This window comes from Chaetura pelagica, unplaced genomic scaffold (genome assembly GCF_000747805.2).
Source record: "Chaetura pelagica isolate M959 unplaced genomic scaffold, ChaPel_1.0 scaffold69, whole genome shotgun sequence".
In the NCBI taxonomy this organism is placed as follows: Eukaryota; Metazoa; Chordata; class Aves; order Apodiformes; family Apodidae; genus Chaetura; species Chaetura pelagica.
Window position 1 is genome coordinate 13,068,127 of NW_009970724.1, and position 25,619 is coordinate 13,093,745.

A 25,619-nucleotide genomic window follows, 5' to 3' on the forward strand; every position below is an offset into this window, starting at 1 on the left:
AGCAGCACCTGCGTGGACACGTTTTTTCCTTGTTCTGAGAGAAGGGCGAATTCTGCTAGGATGTAGCCAGCCATGGTGGTTCTTGAAGGGGCCAAACTGAAGTGAGCCCTCAAGGACTTCCCTGCGGCTTCCGAAACGGCAAGTTTGGGGGGCGGTCCGGGCTGCTGAGGGGCTGCCGGGCACGGTGGGCACGGCCCGCGGGGGGCTGAGCTCCGCGGGTGTCTGAAGAGAAGGCTGAAGGTGTCCCCTGGTACTTCCGTAAATGATCGCCAGGTGTTTATTACCATGTTTAGGAACAGGTTCTGCTGGGGTTTGGTACAGAAAATAAAGTAACTACTCCATGTCTTAGTGAGAAGGGCTGATAGTGTTGCAGGTACTGTAAGACCTTTGGGGAAGGACATTAGTAACCACCTAACGCCGGACTTAATTGTACGGAGGTTGTGACTCCATGCAGCTCAGCCAGTCTGGTGACTGTGTCACTGGAAGGGGAAGGTCCTGCTGCCTCCTCTTCTGTGTTCCTTCTCTGCTTCCACCTGCAAGCTCCAGTTTGCTTGTGTTGCTGGAAGAGAAAACAGAAAAAAGGGAGAAAGAGGAAAGCAGACCGTTCCTGTGGTTTTCAGTCCTGTTACTGACATCTGTACCCTGCTCCTATGAGTTAGATTCTTTTGTGTAGAACTTGACCTTTAGAAAATCCCTCCTTTTGCTGCTCTCCTTGTCCTCTCTCGCTCTGATAAATCATTTGTGTCTTTGGTGGCTATGAAGTGATTGGTTTGTCCTGAGGTCTTCTATAGAAGACTTGGACCTTAAGAGCACTAGTGCCTGATTAAAGCATAAAAGGACTTTTGAAAATGGCATTGCTGCTGCAGACAAATCCATGAGGAAGAAAGATTAGAGTAATGGAAGAAGTTGGAATAATAAAACATTGCTAATCTTATAAAAAGGAAGCAGCTTCTGAAAGTCATGTTTTGTTACCTAACTAGTTATTCTTGTCTTTCCAAGACTACAACAGTTAACATAGATTAACTAAGTTTTTACAGTATCTGGCACTTTGTTTATGGATAATTCAAAGCCATAAACTGCTTTTCTAATGTTTGAGCAAACATGGGTCTTTTTTAAGCCTAGTTTGTCTGAAAGTAATGTGTTGGTAATGCTGATGCATCAAGTACCAGCATGTCAGTGTGTATCTTATTCCTGCCTCGTTAATAGACAAAGAAGCTGTACCTGTGTTGTGTACAAAGGGTTGTACATGTGCTCTGTTATGGTGCTGTTAAAAAACCCACTTATTTCATTGTGATAGCCCTTTCTGTAAAGTGCCACTTTAGACTGGATCTAGGCACAAGTGTGTGAAGGGGTTGCTTCAGCAAAGCATGTTAATTAAGTTCACAGTTACAGGTTGGGGTTGCCTGTGTTTAGAAGGCAGTAGTTCCTGTGGATGTAATGATACAATTTGCTCTATGCTGAGTCTCTGTGTAAAATAAAGTTACTTCCATAAGGAATTCTGTCTTTAAATTCTTTCACAAGTTTAAGATTTGTTTTAGACTTGTATAATAAGTTTCTAGTTGAGCCATACCTATCTATATTTGTTTTATTTTATGATTCAGCATTTCTGTGACTTTATTTTCCGGAACACTTGCATACAGTAGATGCTGGTTTAGTCCTTTATTCAGGAAGCATGTTATAAATGGGTCATTAACTTTGCCAAGGTGTGGTGTATTTTGCTTTTTTTTTCCCACACAGGTATTTAGTAGCCTGCTGCTCTGTTAGAGTTTTGTGTAGTTCTTGTCAGGGTCAGGAAGTAAAAGCAGAAGAAAAATGCCTTACGTTAATCTAGCAAATTCAGAAACAAGAGAAGTAGAGAAAGTAGGTGGGATATGTGGTTTATATGAAATTTGTAAGATGGAAACAAAGAGTTTAAACCAAAATAGAGCACTACTCGTTCCTGGCATTATGATTGGTTTTTGTGCATTCAGAATGTTTACTGGCGACAAACGAGAGGATTTTGAGACCCTGTAAACGAGTGTAAGTCAGTTATTTGGGTAAATCAGCTGCATGTTGAGGACAAAACAAATGACAGTGGGAATGTTGCAGTGGTAAGTACACAGTATCTGGTACACTGATAGCTTGGAATAACATTTCTTTTCATGATGGGAGGAAGCTGGCTTGTTTTTTTTTTTATTCCAGAAATGAGGTTCAAGACATAACTGCGTTATGTATTTGTATGTTCTGGTTTTTTAACAGGCAAGTAAGTTTAAGTATTATACAAAGAGTATATTTGAGATTTTGGACAAGGCTCTCAAGTGCTCAGTGTATTAAAAAGTACTTTCTCTGTAATCCTAACAACTCAATCCTTGGTAAGAATTTTCTTAGAAAATATGAAGGTTAATGAAATCTTCATGAGGCCAAAGCTTTGTTCTTATTCCTTGTGCACAGACAGAAAAACATCTCAGGAAGGAATACACAGTATAAAAGTGACAGGAAAAAAATGTGCCTGTATTACATCCTGGATACAGGTATGGCAAACTGGTCTGTCTTGGTAACAGCTATGGAGTGATGATGACTGTTCTGCAGTCTAATAGAGAGTATGTGGAGAGGAGTCATAGGAGTTTACAGTAGGCTAAGCAGACCTAGAACTTGTTGAAAACTGTGGATTATGTATAACAGGAATGGGTGTTGAATTGGAGGCAACACACAGGAGAAATTTGAGGATTGGTAGTGGATTTCAGGAATTGCATAAACAGAAAAAGTTTCAGGAGAGCTGAGCTTGGGTTCTGTTGTTTAGAAGCGTCAACAAAATACACCTATTTCATCCAAATTGAAATGTGTTTTTTAAATAACTTTTAGATCGGTCAGTTTATTAGATAAAGCAGAGTGAATGTTTCTGAAGTTGCTATAAAGAATGTCAGTGCTGCAAAAAATAAATATGTTGGTAATATAAAGCATAAAGAACTCATCTTTCAAAATTAACTTACTTTGTTACTGTGAAAGAATTTGTAAAATACAACCATGAGAAGCAAGAAACATGATATTTCGGGAGTGTTGTGTGTTGTGGAGTGCTAGAGCTGGTGAAACTGAAATGAAATGAAGGCTGGATGAGCAGGTAGGCTGCTCAGCTGGAAGAAACTGCTGAATTCTAAGGCTCTATAATTTGGGGGTTGAGATGGAGTATCTTGCAATAGTGTTATGACAAAGGAACGTGCACATGGGTGACTATATAAATATTTATGAACACTGAAGAAATGGCTATGCTTTTTGTTGTATGTACACTTGCTATTCTGAAACTTCTTATGGTTCTTTTACTTGGCAGTAATCACAAAATTTGTGCTGGATTTGCTCATTAGTATCGTAGGCTTTTGTTTCTGTAACATTCTTTTTTTTTCTTTTGTGAATAGAGTTCAGCTATTTTAATAGACAACACTAGTTATTGCCTTAATCTGAAATTCTTTTCTTTGGGGAAAACAGAATAAGCAGGCCTCTTTATTCCTGTGTTTGTAAACATCAGATTTTAAACATTTCCCCAAATCTTCTGACTCCTAATTAGTACAAACCACTGCTGTGAGATCACTTTTGCTTTATCCTGATGACCACATTCCTGTAAGTTTCAACTCATAGTTTGATGATCTTTAAAATCTGTGGGTCTTAACTGGATGCTGACTTGTATTGCTAAATCCTGTATAAGATTTACTTTTCTCCCAAAGTTGTCATAGCAGGAGAAGATAGTGAATGTTTTATTTAAGATAACTTTCAACTCCTGAAAGAACTGCTATTTTCTTAGGCTTATGTTGAAATTCTGGAGAAAGAACAAGGACATCTGAAGCTTGCATGCATTTTAAAACAGGTCCGTTTGGGAATGTGTTGGTCCGGCTGTCTTTTCTTAGAGTAGCTTAAATTTTTTGCATATGCACAATCCAATTAGTGAATGAGGTCACTGAAATAATAGAAACAAAGTAAAATATTTATGGGCCTGTAATAATTCAGACTGATTTTTATGGAGCTGGTTAATATTAGCAAAAATGAAAAAATTAGCTACATCTTTTTTAAACAGACAGGGCAGTTTACGGTCCAGAAATCTGTAGAGGTATTTAGCAGTTTTGTGTGTGGTTGTTTTTGTTTTGGGTTTTTTAATCCTTTCTTTTTAAGTCTTCAAACATATGAGTCTAAATGAGTGAAATTTTTTTAGTAGTCCTTTACTTTTATCTGTTTCTTCTTACAGAGCTAAAATCATCAATATTTGATGACTGCAGGAAAGAGGAAGAATGGAAGGTATAGTCTTGTCATAATTTATGTAAGAATGTCAGAATCACTTTGACCAATCTGTGTTGCTTAGTACGTAATAAATAAGTATCATTTAATGGCTGGCACTATTCACTTGAATTTTTTTTCCATTGAAGTAATGGATTTTAATTCTTTTAACTCAGATCTCTGTATAAATGCATAGTGATAAGTCTAAGGGCTAGCTGAAGAACAACAAGTGGTTAGTTGTCTCAATTCTTCTAAGTCTTGAAAAAAAATTAGACACTGTTTCTGTTAATCTTTTCTTTTGAAAGACTTGTACCTAATTAAACTCAAATTACACCACTAAATTAGGCAGGAATTCAAAAGACTTGTGTCAAAGTAAACATTTTTCAATATTTTCTAGTAGGACTAGTGGGGGCAAGCTGTTTGTTTAATATAGAGCTCATCTTTTGGAATCCTGTATGTGTGGAGCTACTTTCTAATGCTATTTGAAATTAGTTTTCCACTGCAAAGTTGCTATATGCAGGTGGTGAAAAGATACTAATAAAACATATTTCAGCTTAAGATTTTCATGGCAAGTTGTTAAGGAAATAACAAGAGTTTAATATAGCAAATTAATCTAAAAACTTGTGTTTTTAAAAATATATTTAGATAATTCTTTTAGATGATTACACTACTAAATTACTGTCAATGTGCTGCAAAATGACCGATCTACTTGCAGAGGGTATCACAGGTAAGCATAATTCTTTTTAATATACAAATGGCAATATCTTGTTAAGAAAAAGGGGAATAATACATTTGATGGTGCCCTTGCAAGAAGTTGTCATAATTTGATTGATACAGACAAATAGCTATATATTAACCTAGCAGTCTTTCTGGCTTGTACAGTAGTTACCCAATTGTGATTATTTTCAAAATGAAAAATCAAATGTTTATCTTCCCAGGTTTGGTTTTTTTTTGTTTTTTTTACATCTTTTTGTTAAAGATTGCTGTAAGGTTTTTATTGGTATTTGTTAGTAGTTTTGTGTTTGTGTCTATTTAATTTTTGTTTGGGGGTTTTGTTTCTTTGTTTTGAGGTTTTTCTGGGGGGATTGGCGATTGCTCATGTCCAGGGTTGAGTAAATGAGAGAGTTATCTGTCCCATAGTGATTTTTAGGATATAAGTCAGTTGAAGTTAAGCTAATACTAGAAATCGGTGAAGAACTAAGGGGGCATTAGTAAAACATACAAGAATAGGCAAATTACCCTGCATTTTTTTCCTAATGTGTCCTGTAAATCAGTAATATCTGCTGCTTTTAATTAATTTATGCTCGTTAACAGCAGAGTTAGGCTATAAGGCCAGAGAAACTGAAGTACTGAGATAAAATGAGAACACGAGACAATAGAGAAATTGATGAGAAGTGTTTGCAAGCAAGTGTATGTGATGGAGACAAGAATTTAAGTTTGATTTCTGTGTTGTGCAGATGTATTTTAGAGTCTTGTAAAAACAGGAGAGCTTTCTGTAATAGAAGAAGAAAACACGCAACAACAAAAATGTGAAACTGAATTATATCAATGATTACTTGAACTAGAGTAAACCCATTAGCAACATAGACAGTAATTAGATTATCAGTTTTTTAAAAAAAATCAAGAGTAGTTTCTAGTGGAGTGGAGTTTGTCACATGCTGAATTCCTGGATGTTGGCCACTGTCAAAAGTGAATAATAGATGGAGTGTGATGATAGATCTCAGTTATGCAGTATGCCTGTTTAGATAAGACTTTGTATTTCTACATGTATTTATTTTTAAGGAGTGTTTTTGCTCATGTAAATTTTATGGGCTTTTCTTCCCTACAACTAAAAAGAAGAATGTTTTTCCTATCATAAAACACTTTTCGATGTTGCCTTTTATAATTGGCCTTTCTGTAGTGTTTACTAGTGTATCATTCTGCCTTCTTTTGAAATTGAAATTAATGCATAAAATGTAAATATTCTAGTTTTTATTAGCTTTAGATTTTTAGAAATACTTTTATTTAAGTAAATAGTATTTAGACTTAGTTATTTTTCCACAAGTAGCAAGTCTGGAGGTATAATAGCAAAGCTGCATACATTTAACTTTTTGGAGTGTATTTATAATAATAACAACAACAACAGTATCAACTACAACAATAGAAACTAGTAGTTATTTTGTTTGAGAAACTTGCAGTAAGCACATATGCCATTCATCAATAAGAAAACTTATATTTCTAGTAAATACACTACTGAAAAGAATCTCCACATCTAAATGTCTGACATTACTTATCTTCCTTCTTACTTCCCCTCAAAATGACTGAGCAACATGAATTTCTTCTGCATTCTCAAGCTAGTGTACTGCAACACTATACAGTAATGACTTTATTAAACAGAGAAAATCAAGAGCTGAGTGAAGCTGATTTGTTGAAAATGTTTAATTTGTGTCTGCAATTATATTGGAACAGAGTTAAGTGTGTAGGAAATAAGCAAACAAAGGACAGAAGAAGCTATAGTCCAAAATTATGCTGTGCGTAGTTTTCTTCTCCCTCTCCTTCACTGTGCTGGAAAAGAAACAGTCTTGCTGAGGCAGTTCTCTTGTGTTGCCATATTTTTCTGTGTGGTGGCAAAACTCAGCTTGTGTAGAATTGCCAGGAATAACTTGAGTCCTACAAGCTTAGTTGGTACAAGACTGAGGATTGAAGAATTCTTGTAGAGACTTGCTATGTTTAAAGTATTAAATAACTGAAAAAATCAAGGAGCTCTCAGTAGAAGACAGGTAATAGTAGTTTTGTGGACAACTTGGTTGGTATTATTTTATTACTTCTACACTAAAATATGTATAGTGCTTACAGATGCATAAACCTCTTAATTATAAAAATCTTATATTGCTTCCTTTATAGTGGTGGAGAATGTATATAAAATCCGTGAGCCTGTCCCACACATGAAAGCAATATATTTCATAACTCCCACCAAAAAGGTTAGTATTTTAAAGGAAGTGTAGCAAAGATCTTTTAGACTGAAAAACAATCTTATTTTAAAATATTTATTTACTGTGCAGTACTTAATTTTTGCATTTTTTGTAATCCTTAGTTTTCCATGATGAAAAGACAATGCAGTGTTACATTTCAAGTGTCTACTTTTTGATCAGTGGAGGCACTGGCACTGTTTCATTGCGTAGATATTTGTAACCTCACTTAAAACCATGTGTCACATGATGATGTGCTACATTGGACAATGGAATTCAAAGTAATGGCTCTAATAAGAAATTACTGTTATTACCTACAAATTCTTGAGAGAATAAATCTCACCACTGTTGTAGGTGGAAAATGATGAAAGTATTCTCCTGCATTTGCTTCCTAAAATGATCTTGATGGCCTTCTGTAGTTGTTTATTATTTACTTCAGTGTTTTCTTATGTTGATTTGCACTATTCCTAAGCAAGACTGGGTATGTAATGGGACAGGAGGAGAGGAGGGAATAAGCTTTGTGTGGTTATGTGAGGAAAGTCAAAACACTAATGTTTGTGGTGTTTTGTTTTTTTTCCTACCCCTCATAAGTCTGTAGATGGACTTATTGATGACTTCATCACTAGATCATCGAGCAGATACAAGGCAGCATACGTGTATTTCACTGACTGTAAGTAAGCTTTTGTGTTGTAGTTTGATAACTTTCTATATGTAAATAAAGAAGTTTCCCAACTTTTTTTTTTCTCTGTAATTTAGTACATGAAAATTTTGAGTCCTGTTTCTTGAGAGAGGATTTCAGACTCAATTAATTAATAGATGGGTATATTTGAGTTGCCAGAATATGGTCACTGTGCTGTATGGAAATGGTAATTTCTTTCACAATTACCAAACAACTATGATAGTTGCTCACCTTAGCTTTTAATTAGGCAGTCTAGTTTATTTCCAAAGTGTTCCAGTCTTCTCCTATGTTGGAGAGTCTGGAGGCAGACAGTTCACGTAAAACTGTGTATGTCACGTAAGGAAAATAGTTCACAAAAATACAAACACATGAGAATTTGATGCAAGAATGATGTTTTGTAATTGATTGGTTTAGGTAGTTCCTTCAGACTTGTGAGCCAGCTCTTTTCCCATCACCTGGAAGAAGGTGTCTTCTTACCCCTTGCGTGGATGATGCAAATTGCAAAGCAGAGACAATTAGTGTAAATGGGGCTAATGTGATTGCGAGTGCCTCTGCAGTCAGTCAGTGTGACTAAAATGGCGTGTAAAGAAGGGAAAACAAAAACCCCAAATATGCCGCTGAAGGCAGAGATTGAACTGTGGCTCTCTGGATGTTTGTGAATGGACCATATCAGCTGCCATATGTTCTCAGTGCAGTTATTAAATTACTATCAAAACCTCTTGTTTAATTTTATGCTGATTCAACAATTCTCGTTCGGGGAAAATACCGTGGTCTTGGTGCATGTTCCCTGGTAACAAGAGTGGAAGCTTTCAGTTTGAATGTTTGCCAAAGCTTTTCATGTTGAGAGGAGCTAGAGGAATAGCACTGTTACTTTTAAGTCTGTGTAGTATTCATGTCATCCAAACATTTCTTAAATTCAACTTCTAGACTGTGATCCCATGTAGCTTGCAACTGTAGTGGAAACCATTTGAGAACTATAACTAAATTCCATATTTCTCTGTTTCGTTGCTTGACATGTACATGTTATTTCTCCTGTTAACCTTTTTGTTGCTTGCAAAATGTTTTCTCTCTTCCAAATGAGAAGAAGTAGCAGAAACTTTTGCTTAGTTAAAATCAGTATCCTTTATTGCTGCAGATTTCTAGTGAGTGTTCTGCAGCTTCCCTTTCCCAAAGCTAGTAAGAAATAACCAGTGATGCTTCTTGAAAAAGATCTCAAGAACAAAACTCACATGTTTGCTTTAGGAAGATATGGCAACTTTTTTAATGTTACTGTTACTTAATTTAGAATTGTCTTTATTCTGAATCCTGTAAGCTTTAAAGTGAATTAACAGCTGGAACGTTTTTTATACTTTATCTTTTATTTTTCCTTAGTTTGTCCTGATAATCTGTTCAATAAAATTAAGTCTTCTTGTGCAAAATCAATTAGAAGATGCAAGGAAATCAACATTTCCTTCTTCCCGTGTGAGTCTCAGGTAAGTTTCTTTCTTTATCTCACCAGCAAAAATAGTCTGATAGTCTGGAGAACTGTTTTCATTGTTGACTTGGTAGAAAACAATGAAATAAAATCTAGCTTTTTTTTTCCTTTTTTTTTTTTTTAACTGTCAAACTGTATGTGAGACATAGCGCTCTTTTGAGATATTTCCAGTGCTTGCCTGTAATTTTCAGGTGAAAATGTTCTCTTGTACTCAAGTTTTATTGTTTGCATTTGACCTCTTTGCAAGACTTGGAGTCCGTTGCAGTAGAGAGGTTAGAGAAGCGACATATTCCCCAACAGAAGGGAGGTGTTCTGGCTTGTCTTTAGTAAGCAGTAAAGTTTGTTACTGCTTATACTGAGTTGTTATTTTGACAGGCTAGGTAGGTTGTTGCTTAGGAACAAGTAGAACGAACTACCTGGTCAAAATAAGAGCAAATGGATGAAGAGAACTGAAAGGGAGAGGAACAAAACCTAAGCCTCACAAAAAAAGTGAAACAAAAACTGTAACAACCAGGCAAACTTCTTACTGAGAGGAAAATATGGAAATCCATGCTTTCTGAGTTAAGAATTTGAGACCACTGGTGGAAACAAATGAGAGTTTTCCATGTGAAACCACGCAGTGAATATTTGTTGCTCATGCACATCATCTGATACAGAAGGCTGAAATGCAGTCTGATAGTCATTAATACAGTGAAGCCCCCAAACTCTGTCCACCACTAGGATTTCTAGAGCTGTGAATATTTCCCACAAGTCTTTCTTGTGTTCTTCCAACCTTATAAACATATCAAGGGTCAGAACTCTTATGTATACCAGGTAGCAGGTGAATACAGATGAGGTTGTTGCCATCCGTGTCTTACTGTGATGCTGTTTTCTAGTTTGAAGACACACTCCTTTTTATAACAAAGCCATCACAGAATGGTGGTTTGGCTGTTTGTTTTCCAGTAGTGCTGATATTCCCAAGCTTTGTTTCAAACTGGTTTTGAGAGTTCTGCTAAATCTGCTCTAAAGAAAAAGTTTTGTAGCTTCCTACACTGAATAATGCATACAGAGTTTTTTTTGTCCTAGTTCTCTGGGTGACTTACCACAAGAGTAGAAACTGGAAGTACTTATCTGAAGTTGAAAACAAACATAACTTAGTATCTTGTTCTTAGTTAAGTTTTGCATTCTCAGTATTGTGGGTTGTGAGAACATTTTGAATTCTTAGCAAAGGAACAGAGAATGTTAACTGAGTCTCCTAATTTGAAATCCCTAGGCCTGGTGATAAGAGTAAATAATCAGACTGAGCTCTGGGCAAAGTCCAAGTGGTTATCTGCTCAAATGAAACAAATATCTTTATCTGGATGGACATTCTTCTTTGGCTCTGTAATTACAGATTCTACCTGAAGCTGGAGACAATCCATTTATTGACAATGGGATTGTTTCCATGTTTGCGTTGCATTTGCTAAACTGTTAAAGTTTTTCTTCTGTGTAGTACTGAATTAAATATCTTTGATCAAGATTTAATGCATTTAAAGAATCTAAATTCTTGGAGGTGAAGTCTTCATGTGCTAAATATACAATGTGTAAAATTTTATTTTAAACACATATTTAGCTTGATACCTTCTATGCTCATTCTAGTATTGCATTTTATGTCTCTGTATGAGACACTGGATGGTATGAAGTTCTGCCTTGTCTTGAGTCCCTCAGTCTGTATAGACAGTTAGAAATTTGAAAAATATAGAAATTTACATAGGAGAGGAGAGTGATAGAGAAAAAGCCTATGAGAACAAGAAGCAGCTGAGCTCAACATGACAGACAGGAGGACTTGGTGGTGTTTTTGTTTTTGTTTTTTTAAAGTATGTTATGTATGACTTAGTTGCACTGTGTAGTTGTAAAGTATTAGCAATTCTTTTACCAGGTGTTTTAGAAATATACAATTTAAGCCTCTTTTTTTTTTTTTTCTTGACTGTGCTTTGCATAGGTGTTTACTCTCAATGTCCCAGATGCATTCTACCGCTGTTACAGTCCAACTCTGGAAAAGACAAAGGACAAAGATGCTGTAATGCAAGTGATGGCTGAACAAATTGTTACCTTATGTGCCACACTAGATGAGAATCCAGGAGTACGATATAAGAGGTGAGGCAAAAATAGTTAGACAGTGTTGTTGCTTTCACTTCTTGCACTTCCTACAGTGCTTGGTAGTAGTTTGAGGCTGCAGCATAGTTCTTTTTATTGTGGATTAACAGTTTTTAATCCACAACTGTGAAACATGGAATGTTAGGAATTTGTGAAGTATAGGCAGAGCTGTGAATTATTTATCTGTGTGTGCTCATATAACAGTAGTTACTGCATGTTATTTTCTCATGAATTACTTGTTTCATGTTTGGTCAGTAGGATGGCCCCCTAATACGCTGCATTCTAGGACACTGCATGCATAGTCCTGTAGCAGAACTGCTCCCGCTGGTAGTTGTGCGGCTCCACTTGGCATCAAGTTGTTAATAAATGGCAGAGGAAGATAGGATCAGGATTTCTTTATAGTACCCATATTGAGGAGAAGTCCACTTTTGAGCTTAGAGTAGTATGTACCTTTGAGGTCAAAGTAGGCATCTGAAATTACGTTAAAGAATAGTATTATTTGGTGTAACATTAAATGATGCCGTTTTCTCTGCAAAAGTAACAAGGAAATAACCACTTGACTGTTGTTTGTGTGTTTTTTTTTTTTTCTTTTCTCTTTTTCTTTTTTCTTGTTTTCTGCCTCTGAATGGGACTTTCAGGTGCTGGGCCATATGCCAGCTAATATCAGTCTGTTGGCTGAAACTGTTTCTACTGTGTGAAATACTTAAAGCATTCAAAGAGTGGAATCATAATGTAAGACTGAAAATATATTGGAAAAATTTAGAATGGAGTTCAAAAACTGCTTGTAAAACCAGAGGATCAATCTGGGGAGTTCTTTCTGTTTTAAAGGTAGCATTTTATTCTTTTGAGGAAGAAATGTAAGTTATTTTTGCGTGTTTCCTTTTTTTCCAGTGGACCATCTGATAATGCCAGAAAACTTGCACAGCTTGTTGAAAAAAATCTTGAAAACTACTACAAAATTGATGAGAGAAGCCAAATAAAGGTAGAAAGTACATTAAAATGTTTGCTTTTTTTGTAAGTCTGGAAAAAAATACCTTGGGTGTACATTTTGAGAATAAGTTCTACAAAAACAGGTTTTTTTTCGTTAATAAAGGCAACTATTTGCCATTTAGTTGTTTATTGTATATGAAAGCAGCTTAGAGGTAGTAACTGATAGAGTAATCTGTGTGATCAAACTAAATATACTTGACAAATTAGCTCTATGATAATGTAGGGAGTGATTAAAACTTGAAGAAAAGTGGCTCTTTTTAACATCAGCTTCCATGGACCCATGGTTAGAAAGGACTTCACTGCAGAATTGGAGTGTCTCCCATTAAGAGATTTATATCTGCAGATATACAGCTTTTGATATAAATCGTGTTTTTGGTCTATCACTACAGATCAGGGCAGACAAGGGCAGCTGCCTAAGTGCAGAAGTCTGGGGTAAACCATTCTACAGAAACAAATGTATCTGGTGTTACTGCCACTTTGCTAAACCCCTAAGTGAAACTTTCAGTTGAATATTTTGAGATGACCTGTACTGTGCTGCAGTTGGAGTCCTTTTTTGTGTGTTTGTTTTTTTTCTTAAACCTTTTGTTTATTAGGTGACACTACTGGTGGCATTGCAGTAGGCAAAGAGCTCTGCCTTAAAATCACTGTGTTCTGGTTATTGTTTAAATGTTTATTTCTATTCATGTTGATAAACACTTGGTCTGCACTTGTAAGGTTTTTTCAGTTATTTTTCCAAAAGCATCTGCTGTGCTGAAGCTTACTGTAAATAGATTTAACATGCATTAACTTCGTGCTGTATATATTTTGTTTGTTTGTTTGTTTTTTGCTGGCTTTCTAGGCTAAAACCCACTCCCAACTAATAATAATTGATCGCAACTTTGACCCAGTATCAACTGTGCTTCATGAACTCACCTTCCAGGCAATGGCATATGATCTGCTACCAATTGAAAATGATACTTACAAGCAAGTACTTCTTAGAAAAAATCTAAACACCTTATTGTTTATAAAATTTATGGAGTTGTTTAGCTGAATTGCACCATAGCAACATGAGCTGCTGATACTACATAAGGGTTGCTTCACTTACTGTTAATAACTTGGATCAGTAGCTTTCTCTTTTTGTTAACTTCCTAGTTCAGTGGAGTTAAGGTAGGATCTAATTACCATTTTTGCTAGGTTTTGAGTATAACAAATGGCATTTTTTTTAATAACAACTTAATACTAGACTTGAAGCAAAACCTTGGTAGTGCACATTTAGATTCTCTACCTTTTCTTCTGTATTCTTACTCTTCATGGCGAACAAGACCAGTACTAGAATACTGAGAAAAAGCTTGTTTGTTTCTCAGAAATTCTCACTTTTTCAGCTGCTGCGATTTAATTTAGGTAGTTGTTAAAACTTACATGTTTCTATTCTAAATGCACACATAGGTGAGCCATGTGCAGTTTATAAGTGTTTCACTACTTCTTGAGTAGGTACATACTTTGCTGTTGGATTGTACTGACAGCAAAGATTTTGGTAAGACTTTGCTTGCTGATGTCCCAGTATAGCAAATGAGACCCAGTTACCTTACTGCTCAGTTAAGCAGACAGGAATGTGTATCTTCTCTGTCAGAAACACTGAGTGAATGTTTACATAGCAGACAGAATTCTATGAATCTGAAATCGCTGTGTATGAACATGTAGCAGAGTATGTTTTCTAGATGGTTCTGGTTTCACAATTAATCTTGTAGTGTTTGTTTTTTTTTCCCTGCTTACTGGCCATACACACTCTGTGAGTTTCTGTAAATGTGAAAATCTTGTGTAGCATGATTGCTGTCTAGCTTCATACGTTTCTTCTGTTTGTAGAAAAGTAATAGTTTGTCTGTAATGCTGTGAAGCATGTTTCTTTTATGTGTGAAGTAATTTGTCCTACTTATTTTGTGGGAGAATGGGACTTAATTTTCTTTCAGAGTTATGGAATGTCTTACAGTAGATACAAGAAGCTGCACTTGGCAATCTCAGTGTGTGATATTTTGCATGCTATTTGCATTTGAAGCCAAAGGGAAGTTAACATTGGAAATTGAAGAGAAATTGAGGTGCATGTAAATGTATGATTGAAGCTTTAGTTACTTCTGGCTTAAAAGAACGTTGAGAAGCTGTTGCCCCAAATGATTATTCTGAAATGAATCTGTTTTCCGTATTCAAAGGTGTAATCTGTAAAATCCTTATGTAAATTACGTTGTGTTGAGCAATAGCTTGGCTTAGAAGTGAAAACCTGTGTATATTGCAGCTAGTAATATTTGTGTTGATTAAGCTATAAAGATTACTACTTTTAATGACTTAAGAGAACTAGGCAAGGGGGAAAACCCCAAACTGAACAACTGTCTGAATTTTCTCTTGGAAGATATAAAACAGAAGGATCTGCTGGCAAAGAACGAGAGGCAATTCTGGAGGAAGACGATGAGCTCTGGGTGAAGATTCGGCACAAGCATATTGCAGATGTGATAGAGTATGTGAATAAATACCAAAAACTAGTTAAAAATGCAAGTTATAAAAGTTTTTTTTTAGGAGGGAATATATTTGAACTGTTAAGAAATTAGAAATACAAGCAGTAATGCAGCTTTGCAATATAGACTGCTTCCTGTTAAATGATTTATGGGAGGAAAACGTTTTCAAAAATAGTCTGTACAGTTATGCAATTTTACTAATGTAAGTTACAGTTTTTGAGGAAAAATGGAAATAGTTATTTCCTAAGAAGTATCTTAAAATTTTTTAAATCTGAAAGGATTCTTTTGCATCAAGTAGTACTAAGTTACTGCATCAAATGACATTATGCAGATATCATAAACAGAATGTTTAACTTCATTTTCCTTTGTCAAAAACCACTCTTTCTGCTGAAGGAGACCTGTATATGAAGCTTTTACTTAGATTCAGAAGTATTTTTTTCACAGTTCTTTGAGATTTTAGGAAAAGATTTAAGAAATGTGATGCATTTGATTACTTTCCTTTGTTTGATTGTGGTTGTTTTTTTTTAGGGAAATACCAAAACTTTTAAAAGAAGTTTCAGCAAAAAGAAAAGCAACAGAAGGAAAAGTGAGTTGTTGTTTTTCCTGGTAATTTAGTTATTTTGAGCTGATCATATCTCTGTATTTCATGGACCTATTACAGAAATTGAGGTTTAACTTAACAGTTTGTGGGGGGTGGGAAGCAAGAATGCAACAGGAAGGGAGTCACAGAATCACAGAATATTGGGGGTTGGAAGGGACCTCCAAAGATCATTGAGTCCAACCCCCCCTGCCGGAGCAGGATGAAAAACAAAAAAACCACACACCAACTAGGACAGATCACTCAGAAAGACATTCAGACAGATCTTAAAAGTTTTCAGAGAAGGAGACTCCACAACCTCTCTGGGGAGCCTCTTCGAGTGCTGTGTAATCCTCACAGTAAAGAAGTTCTTCCTCATGTTAAGGTGAAACTTCCTGTGCTCAAGTTTGAATCCGTTGTCCCTCATCCTATCACAGGATGACTTGTCCTATGAATAACTTGTTGTCTACCAGAATTCCAAGGTCTTTCTCCATGGAGCTGCTCTTCAGCAGATGAGGATAAAACAATAAGGATGTTTGACAATAAGGATGTCAAATATTGGGGGAAAAATAATTCACCTTGTATAATTTCTTCACAGTTATCGATATCTGCTCTGTCCCAGTTAATGAAAAAGATGCCACACTATCGGAAAGAGATCAGTAGGGTAAGGGATCTTGTGTAACTACAACTTTACAATAAATAATTTTGTACACTGTTGTTGAAATTTAGTTTCATTTTTTAGTTTTCCTGTTAAGTGTGCTAAATAGCTTTTCTTGAAATTAGTGTATTCATCTACTGTAAACTTTTGGGAAGAAAACTTGCTACCAGGTGTTTAATTTGAGTATTTAAAAACCCACTGGAATTATTGGCTCTGAGGATTGAAGATAGCATAGCATTTTAATGTTTTAAAATGTATGATGGGGGTCATTATTAAAGTGAAGGGTAAAATGCAGAAATGCATGATGGTACTGACAGGTAGTTGAAGAATTGATTTTTGTAACCGGTAAAAATGATTGCGTGATGTGTTTTGAAAAAAACAAGCAAGTTATGGCAGCTTGTGTTTCTTGGTTTCTTTTGTCTTTTAGCAAGTTGTCCATCTTAATTTAGCAGAAGATTGCATGAACAGGTTCAAACCTAATGTAGAAAGGCTCTGTAAAACTGAACAGGTATGTTTGGAAAAAACACAAACAAAATGACTTAACTGCAAATGGGACTTTCTTGGTTTTAATTCACAGAAGTAGTGTGTCTCTTGCCTCTTTTTTTTTTTGTGATCACTTGTGGGAAACGGGCTTGCAACATCACTTTTTCAGGTAGTAATATTAAAGCTAAGTGAAATATACAAGTTTCTTTCTCCTCCAATAAAGGAGGTGCTTTTAGATTTTTGGTGGGGGCTGATTTGTGTAAGAATTATCTTTGTGTTTTCTTTGTTCAAAACTCCATTGAAGTTGCCTTACCATGTTCTGCAGAAGGAAGCTCTACTAATCTCAAGTTAAAAAATATAATTTTAAAGTATTCTAGATATCAAACAGTTTTAAATGTTTAAGGGTGTTACTGTGATGCTGTAAATATTGAAGTAATTGTGCCAAAGACTTTTCATGCTGGATTTAAATTGGTGCAGCTTGATTGCTCTCTGAAACCTTCAATTTAATAAAAGCACACTGCAGAACATGCAAAACAATGTAGGTTCTTTAATGACTATTCACTAATTGTATTTTTTTTTGTATTTAGGACTTAGCTCTTGGAACTGATGTAGAAGGTCAAAAAGTGAAAGACTCGATGAGAGTCCTCCTTCCAGTTCTGCTCAGCAAAAGTCATGAGAGCTATGATAAAATTAGAGCTATTCTGCTGTATATCTTTAGCACAAATGGTAAGATAAGCTGCCTGGTTGGTTTGTTTGTTTTATCTCAGCAGTATGGACGTCAAGTTTTCTGATAGTTCAGTATTTTTAGTTAACTTTAAGCAAATGTCTAGGAGTTGATGGCCAAGTTTGCAAGAAATGATCTCAGTCTTCTGTAGCTTCTCTTCTCTCAAATTAGTAGCAAAGGTATTATTGATAAGGAGTTAGGAAATTCAACAGAAGTGTAGATCCATACAGTGTTTTAGCATCATTCCTGTGCTTGGATGTATGCAAGTTAAAATTTTCTCCTTTTCATGTGGTATTGAAACTGTTAAAGGGGGAGTTCCATGTCCATTGCAAGCTAAAAATTAAGTCTAATTTGAAAACCATTCAATTTAACAGAATTTTATCTAAAAAATGTTATGTTAAACTTAGAGTAGGCTGGTCAAACAATCAAAAATAAAATTCTGGACTAAATAACAGCCCAGAATTTGTGAGACAAAATTGATCTTATAGTCACATAGTAATTCATTTGTGTTTTCCTTATGTTGAAGGAACTACCCAGGAGAACTTGGACAAGCTGATCCAGAATGTACAAATAGAAAGTGATAGTGATATGATAACAAATTGGAAATACCTTGATGTTCCTATTATCTCTTCAGTAAGAATATATTTCTTTATTTTGTAATTTCTTACCACCCAAGCAGTTGTCTGCAGCTCTTTCAAGCAACTCTTATCAGCATTATCCAGGGATTTACTAGGAATTCTTGTTTTTTGTTTTTTTTTAATGTGTCTAAGTGATAAATCCCTTGAACAAAACATGAATGATTTTCAAATTAAGATATCTATTATATTCTCATCAGATAGTGACTTCTTGAGCTAGCTGCTTTTGCAAAGTGTTTCTGAAATCAGTGTTTGTATCCTGAATTATACAGGTAGTAACTGTTCTTCTTTGTTGTTACTATTATTATTTCTTTAAAATTTCCTACTGATCCTCTGTCTCGCCTGCTACTAACTGGGAATAAGTTTCAAAAAAACAAATACACTGTGTAATACAACCATGTTTTGAACATCTTTTCAGTCTGCTGCTCAGCAGCATAAACATCCAAGAAGGGATCGTTCCTCAGAAGAAACTTTTCAACTTTCTAGGTGGACACCTGTTATCAAAGATGTTATGGAGGTAAATTAGATGAACTAGTTAATTAATGGGTGCAGTGCAGAAGGTTACTTAAGTGACCATTTATAGCCAATCCTTTGAAATTCCATTCTATCTTGAGTTCCTTTTGTTATGTACATCTGTTGTGCAAAATGATCCCTTGTAGTGTGTCAGTAACACAGAACACATAGACTGCTGTGTGTTAGTGATGCTTCTTATTGGGTGTTGTTTTTAAGGTAGAGCATATGCAATTGAAAGCAAAAACCCTTTTTCAACAGCTTGTCCTGTGATTGGTTGGCAGTGCTTAGTGTAATTTAAAGATCTGGATTTTTTTTCTCCAGTGGGTCTTTAAACTGGAATTCAAATCTAAACTATAGATTGGTAGAGGCTGGAAAGTGTTACTTGTCAAGTGTAGTTGCTTTGTTCTTAAAACTTTTCCTGAGCATCAGTTAGTGACTGATTTCAGACTGATTCTGATTTCAGAATAGTATGTTCACTGGACCTGTTAGTTTGAGCCAGTGCTGTCATTGATAGATTGTTGGTGACCTTCACACTTTGGTTTGTGTTTTCAGGGACCCTGACTTCTCTCATAGACTGCTATACAGAAATGTTACACTAGCATAGTTACAGAAAAGAAGCTACTAGTGAAGTCTGAAGAGTTGAATCAATACTATGTTTATAAAGAAGCCTTTTACTTGCAGTTCTTTATGATATATGAAAACCTTGTAATAATTTTTAATATTGTGTGGTTTAGCATTTTGGAGTGTTGTGCAATTGGTTGTTCTAAGAAATTGCATGTGCTAGTATTAAATTTCAGTTAGACATATTATTGGAAGTTGAAACATGGTGGGTTTTAGGTCTTCATGGCTGTTTGAAGTGTGTTTTTGTTTTGTCCTTCAGGATGCTATAGAAAACAAACTAGATTCAAAAGACTGGCCATATTGTTCCCCATGTCCTCCTACCTGGAATGGTTCAGGAGCAGTAAGGTAAATTGTTTAATTTCTTGAAATAGAATGTATCAATTTCTCCATATTGTTATAATGTATGTTCTAAAGTGTTACAAAAGTGCACTTACTAAGTGGTGAAACAGTTGATATAAGGGGATGTTAATGTGTAAAACCTGTATTTTTATGTAACCTAAAACATACTGAACTTGGTTGTTAGCTAATAGCTCTTCGGTAGCTTTTTATTTGTAGTATCTCCCTTTTACTTCAAAGACTCAAATAACATTTCCTTATTCCCAGTATGAGAAGTTTAAACCATTGAACTTTTTTTGTGTGAAGTAGTTTCAGGAGTAAATTATCAGTATTACTGTCACTTAAGCAAAAATGTTTTTGTTTCTTCTGAAAGATATTCTGCTGTAGTAGTAGTGGTGTCATTCTTGAAGTTAATGACTCCAGTAAGTTTTAATCTAACTTCTGTAGGCTTTGTCATTACGGAGTATGGGCCTGTTAGATATTTAATCTCTGTTGTCAGTGGATGATTTGGAGAAGTCTAGAGACATTGGAGGTCTTGAAGTGAATTCTCTGCTAAGGAACGTAAAATGATGCGTCCTGGTGTACTTGTGTATTTACAGAATAGCACTGAGAGGTGATTTTAGAATTTCGTTTTAGTTCACTAACTTGTACTGTCCCTTCTTTCTGTGTTTTTAATCCCACTAGCTCTTGAAGCTAGTGACCAATACCTGCCAGTTTGACATTTTTGGTACTGCTATTTAAATTATGAGACAATGGAGATTATAAGGGTGTTTCTATCTCAGGAATGCTCACTGTGCTAACCAGGTGGTGGTATTCATAGGGAGGTAAACACACATATACTAAATGTGAAGGACACACTGGAATTGGAATTTGTACCTTGCTAAATAAAAGGCAAATGGTACAGATACACAGCATTAAAAAAAATGTACTATGATGATCTGTGCAAGGAAAGAGTACGGCAAGTCACTGTGTGTTGTAACTGGAGCCCTGTCCTGTAGGCTGGTAAAACTTGTCCATCATGTAGGCACCCTAGCAGAGAGAGATCAGGACTGCAGATGATTTAATCTGAATCTGCAATTGCTAAATGTATGTTAGAAAGTATATTTTAAGAGCTTTTTGTTGTTGTTCCTAGCTATCTGAATCTTACTTGGTAACGGCCAAATATATTATTATTTTTTTTTTTTTAGATATTTTTGTTTAAAGATTCTGTTCACCTAGTATTAGGTTTTTCAAATGAACATCTTATGAAAAAATACTACTGGAATTGCTACCATGCAGAATTGAGCAGCTCAGTAGAAGTTCTTTGTGTGTGTGCTGTGTGTGCAGCATTGTTTTTGATTTGTATTTATTTTCCCCCTTGGGATAACTGAATAATTTCTAACTTACGTGCTAACTTGTTTTGTTAAAATTATTTTAATTATCAATTTGTCTATGTTGCTGAAATTATAATCAAACCATGAACTAACTGCTCGACAGAAATTATTACTGTGTAAGTGCATAGGTTTTACTAAAGTTGATCAGGAAAACTATATAAATGTAATCTTATGAAACCTTTTCCAGTGCACGCCAGAAACCTAAAGCTAGTTACCAAGATGAGCGAAAGAGCGGTGCAAGGCTGATTGTATTTGTGATTGGAGGAATTACATACTCTGAGATGCGCTGTGCTTATGAGGTTTCTGAAGCACACAAGTCCTGTGAAGTCATTATTGGTAAGCTTGTCTTGGGAAAAGGGTGGTATGTGGGGATATACTATGTATTTTTTTGGAAACTGTAAGGACCTTTTTTCTTACATTGCCCAAGTTAGTTCAGTAAATACTATAGCCAATGTATTTCTTACACCTATGCACTTAGAAGTATCTTCAGTTTATCTAGATTGCTTGATTTAGGGGTTTGTGGTTTGGTTTGGGGTTTTTTTGCAACAAGATATATTAAAGACAATAAATACACCTGTGCTCTACAGAAGAACTGTTGTGAATTATGTCAGAGAAATACATTCTTGCAGTATCCTGATGTATGGGAAAAAGGATTTAAACAGACCTTTTTTCTTTGCGTTAGTTTCTTCACAAACTTTTGCATCTGCCTGTGCTTTACCTTCAGCTATGCTTATTATTCTTGTTAGTAGTAGGAAAGCTGGCAGACCAGTGCAAAATTACTTGCTTTGGGAGGAAAGGAAGACAAGTATTTTTTTTCCTTGAAGCCCCGAACAAAAAGTATGTCCCAAGCAAAACAAATCAGTGCAAAAACTTTTTCAATGTAGCTCAGTTGACTTTGCAATATCCTCTCCTTATTGTTTTGACTTCTTTAGAGACTACACAAACCACACCATGATTTCTAGCTTTTTCCCTGAAAATTGGAGTAATCTCCCTAATCTTTTAAAGATTCAGCAGTAAATGTCTTAATTACCAGCTGGGCAGTAATCTATCAGTTAATACTTCAGAGACAGCAAATGCTTGTTCCATCAGCTGCTGTGCTTCAAAGAGTGTTGTCCCGTAATGCTATTTAAATTTAGAGGCTAGAACATTTGCATACCTGATGTATCAAAACAGAGCTCTTAGATCAAGAGATGGGTATCCATCTGCAGTGGCAGCTGGTGTCCAGGTGCAGGGTCATCTAAAGCATTCTGAATTGCTTGAGATGCCTATGCCTAGCAATTAGTCTTCAGTTATACATAAAGGACTAAATCTAACACAATTTTGAATAACAAATACTCTTCCCTAAAACAATTACACCTGTTCTGAGATCTAGAGTGTGTTTACTTCAAAATGAGGGGGTGGAGGTGTTGTAGGTGTGTTTGTCTGTGTGGTTGAGGGTAGGATTTTTTTGGTTTATTGTTTGTTTGCAGGTTTAGTTGATGGTGGTGGAGTTGGTTTAACACTGGCCCCTGTTTTGAGTTGTAGTGGAAAGATGAGGACAACAGGAATGTAGTTTAACAAAACTGTTTCTTCATCTGCGACTTGTTTAACAAACAGAAACATGTTTATTGTAGGTCACTCTTTCACTGTAATATTTGGCACTAACCACAACACCATCTTCCCTTTTTTTTTAGAGGTGATTCTTGAAGATTTTTGTAATCCTGACTTGTGAGGGAAAGTCATAACTGCCGAATTTCCATCTTGCCTACTGCAAGATGAAAACCTTCCTGTATTCCTGATTCAGAATTTGAGGAATATTGGAAAACTCAAGGTTCAAGACAGCCCTAATCATAAAGAGTTAGAGAGTTCCCTTTGTAACTCTAGGGTGACCCTTCACAGCAGAAGTTAGAAACACTGTCTGTGAGAACAAGGTGGGTGGCTATGCCCTCCTGAAGAATAATAAGGATTTTGTTTGCTCCTTCAGAACTGGAATTTGTTGCAAATTTTCCAAGGAAATGTTAGTCAGTAAAAGCCAATTTTGTCTAACTGTTATTTCTGTGGAAAATTACTGTTTGTGATAATAATTAATTAAGATGGTTTCTTGATTCTAAGATAAAGCCTGTAATTAACTCACTATTTCACAGACAGGGTAGATTTCTTGCTGGCTGGGACACTTGGAAAAAAAACCAATGTGGCCCAGGTTCAAGCTTGTGTTTCAAACAGCCAGAATAGGGACTTGAAACCTGTAGCCAAAGTAAGAGTGTGGAAGAGGGATACTGTCTATGTAATGGTGACACTTATATTTATATGATGGCACTTTAAATTATAACACATGAAAGCACTTTGAACTGTTGTACTTCTCAATTTTTCAGGTATAGTATAAAACTCTGGCATGTAACAGTGTTGTTTTCTTTTTTAAAGAGGGCATGTCTGGAAGTGAGAATTTCTGACTGATATGGTTAATACTTATGTTCTTTTGTCAGGTTCTACTCATATTCTGACACCTAAAAGACTACTGGATCAAGTAAAGAGCCTTAGTAAACCAAAGGATATGGTCTCTGTTAAGGATGAATAGAAATTATGATGTTTATGATGTATTTTGAAAGACAAATAGTATGTATATATTCTTACGGAATTGACTTTCTGATACATGGTCCTGACTAATGCAGTGTCACTGTGAATTTGCTGCTTTTTTTGGGAAGTAGAAGGCAGGGAGAGGAAAAAATAATGTTAAGTTGTATTTGGTGTAGACAGTGTTAGACTGTGCTTTTTCAAAAGGGCGTCTTAATTCCTATCAAGTGATGCTGAAAGTTAACATGATTATGTATAAACTGGAATTGTTTTGACGACTGTGAAACCTTTCTATAATTTATTTCTAAAAATGACTGGATTAAAAAGGGCCTAGGTTTGTAGGTAAAAGCTTCAGAAGAAAATTTGTAAATAAGAGCTTATGGTAAAAATATTTTGCACAAGTGCCATGCCTGAAACTGTAACATTTTCTGTAAAATAACTCACTTTAAATATATGTAACTGAAAAATCAAAAGTTTTTTTGAGATGGTGGTGGGTAAGGTATAGAGTTAATCATGGAAGTACTAAGTAGTTTGAACTTTAATAAATAACTGGAGAAATGCTGTCAGCTGTGCACTGAAGTACACTTTACATGTAAGAATATACAGAGATCATTACTAAAGCTTTTCAAAAAAACTTAATTGCTTGAAAATCTCTTTATGACTGTGTCTGTGTAGTCTGTCTGTTTTATAAGTTGAATTGCTGGCAATAGAGAAATTCCTGAATTTTAAGCATAAATTTTCTTTTTTGAGGAAGTAGAGGCAGGGGAAAAGGAGACTAAAACAAGGTAAGCAGTTCAGTCTTTGAAATGGGTTGATACGTCTGCAAGAAAAGCAAAAAGCAAACCAAACACCTAAACCTGATGCATTCAGGAGTATTTACTGTTTTCTTTTACTTTGTTACATACTAAGAAAAGCATAAATTTGTGCTGAAGTGGATCAAATACATTCTAAATTACATTAATTCTGTAATCTTTAGATTTATTTTAAAATTACTTAAGTGTAAACTTACTAACTTTTTAAAGGATGTTGTATTGGTGTGCCTTGCAGTTGTTTTCATGTTGAATCTGAGAGAAATTTCATAATGCAAAGGTATAAATTACTTATGGCTTTTTAGTTACATTTTTCTCAACTGAAAGTATTATTTTTCTGTTTTGCAGAAAGGTGGTATTATTTTTTCCTTTAATTTTGCCCTTAGATTAACTAGTGAGTGAAAATAACATCTTTGGTGGGTAAGTTCACTCAAAATTCATTAGAAGGTATAAGAAAGTAAAATTTTTCCCCTACATCAGAGATGAATGAAGTGGAGGAGTATTACATAATGGTTCTGAGGTGTTGCAGGACTGTGGGCATGATGAAGGTAAGTGGCTGTAACTTTAAATACCACCTGAGACGAGTATCTAACTGGTGCTGACTTTATTTTCAATAGAAATACAGGAACCAAGATCTTTAACTGGTTCATCAAACTTGATGTGTGTCAGAACTTGAAAATATTTCAGTAGAAATATCTATAATGTTTTTCTGAATTTGAGTTTCTAGATATAAATACCACAATAAATAGTAAATAAAGAGTAAAAGTATTTATTTAGGAAGTGCAGTGTTCAACATTATCTTACTAAAGATGCACACTTGCAAATGAGTATTAAACAATTATCCCTAAATTGTCTATAGTCCTTACACTTTGTCAAGAAGAGTTTAAGTTTGGTGTAAAAGCTGTATGTGTTTGCAAACTTTTTTCCTATTCCCAAAGCATAAGAACAGCAAATAGAGAACAAAATATTTTATATCAAAGTGTCCTCCTTAAGGACTGAAATAATTTATTTAAGTAGTAGATAAAATTCATTTTATTGATTTGTACTCATTGCATAAAGTTAAAGAAATACCAGCTTGAAATGTTGGATTATTTTTGTATATTTAGCTGTTAAACTTTCTCCAAGTGTCTGCTTTCGGCTTAAGCACTATCACCAGCTCAAAATTTGATAGGTGATAAATACCACACTAAGACTTTTGAGTTTTGGAATCCATCACCTACTTTTTCCAAGAGACAAAGCTAAACATGTCTGAAAAGGTAGCTTAGAAGAGATGCTTTAAGGTAAGAAATCTGACAGCAAAGGGCCAAAGCAGCTCCTGGTTTCATACAGGAGCCTGTGAAGTGAGGGGTGGAGGAAAATTACTGTGAGATGTTTTGTTTTTTTTCTCCCCAAGTATCTTCTTAGCTACTTTT

The 25,619-nt window shown here is 35.3% G+C and overlaps 1 protein-coding gene across 1 annotated transcript; it reads left to right on the forward strand.

Moving 5' to 3' along the window:
* Positions 1–4,216: 4,216 nt before the first annotated feature.
* STXBP3 (syntaxin binding protein 3) lies at positions 4,217–23,402 on the forward strand. The gene is made up of 18 exons (XM_010006672.1): positions 4,217–4,260; positions 4,885–4,966; positions 7,123–7,199; positions 7,779–7,857; positions 9,238–9,338; positions 11,301–11,455; positions 12,347–12,437; positions 13,284–13,408; positions 14,826–14,930; positions 15,457–15,514; positions 16,104–16,169; positions 16,591–16,671; positions 17,234–17,372; positions 17,897–18,003; positions 18,424–18,522; positions 19,399–19,484; positions 21,036–21,184; positions 23,311–23,402. Exons 2-18 carry the CDS (start codon positions 4,924–4,926, stop codon positions 23,400–23,402), a joined length of 1,653 nt encoding a protein of 550 aa, XP_010004974.1. The 5' UTR covers positions 4,217–4,260; positions 4,885–4,923.
* The last annotated feature ends 2,217 nt before the right edge of the window (positions 23,403–25,619 follow it).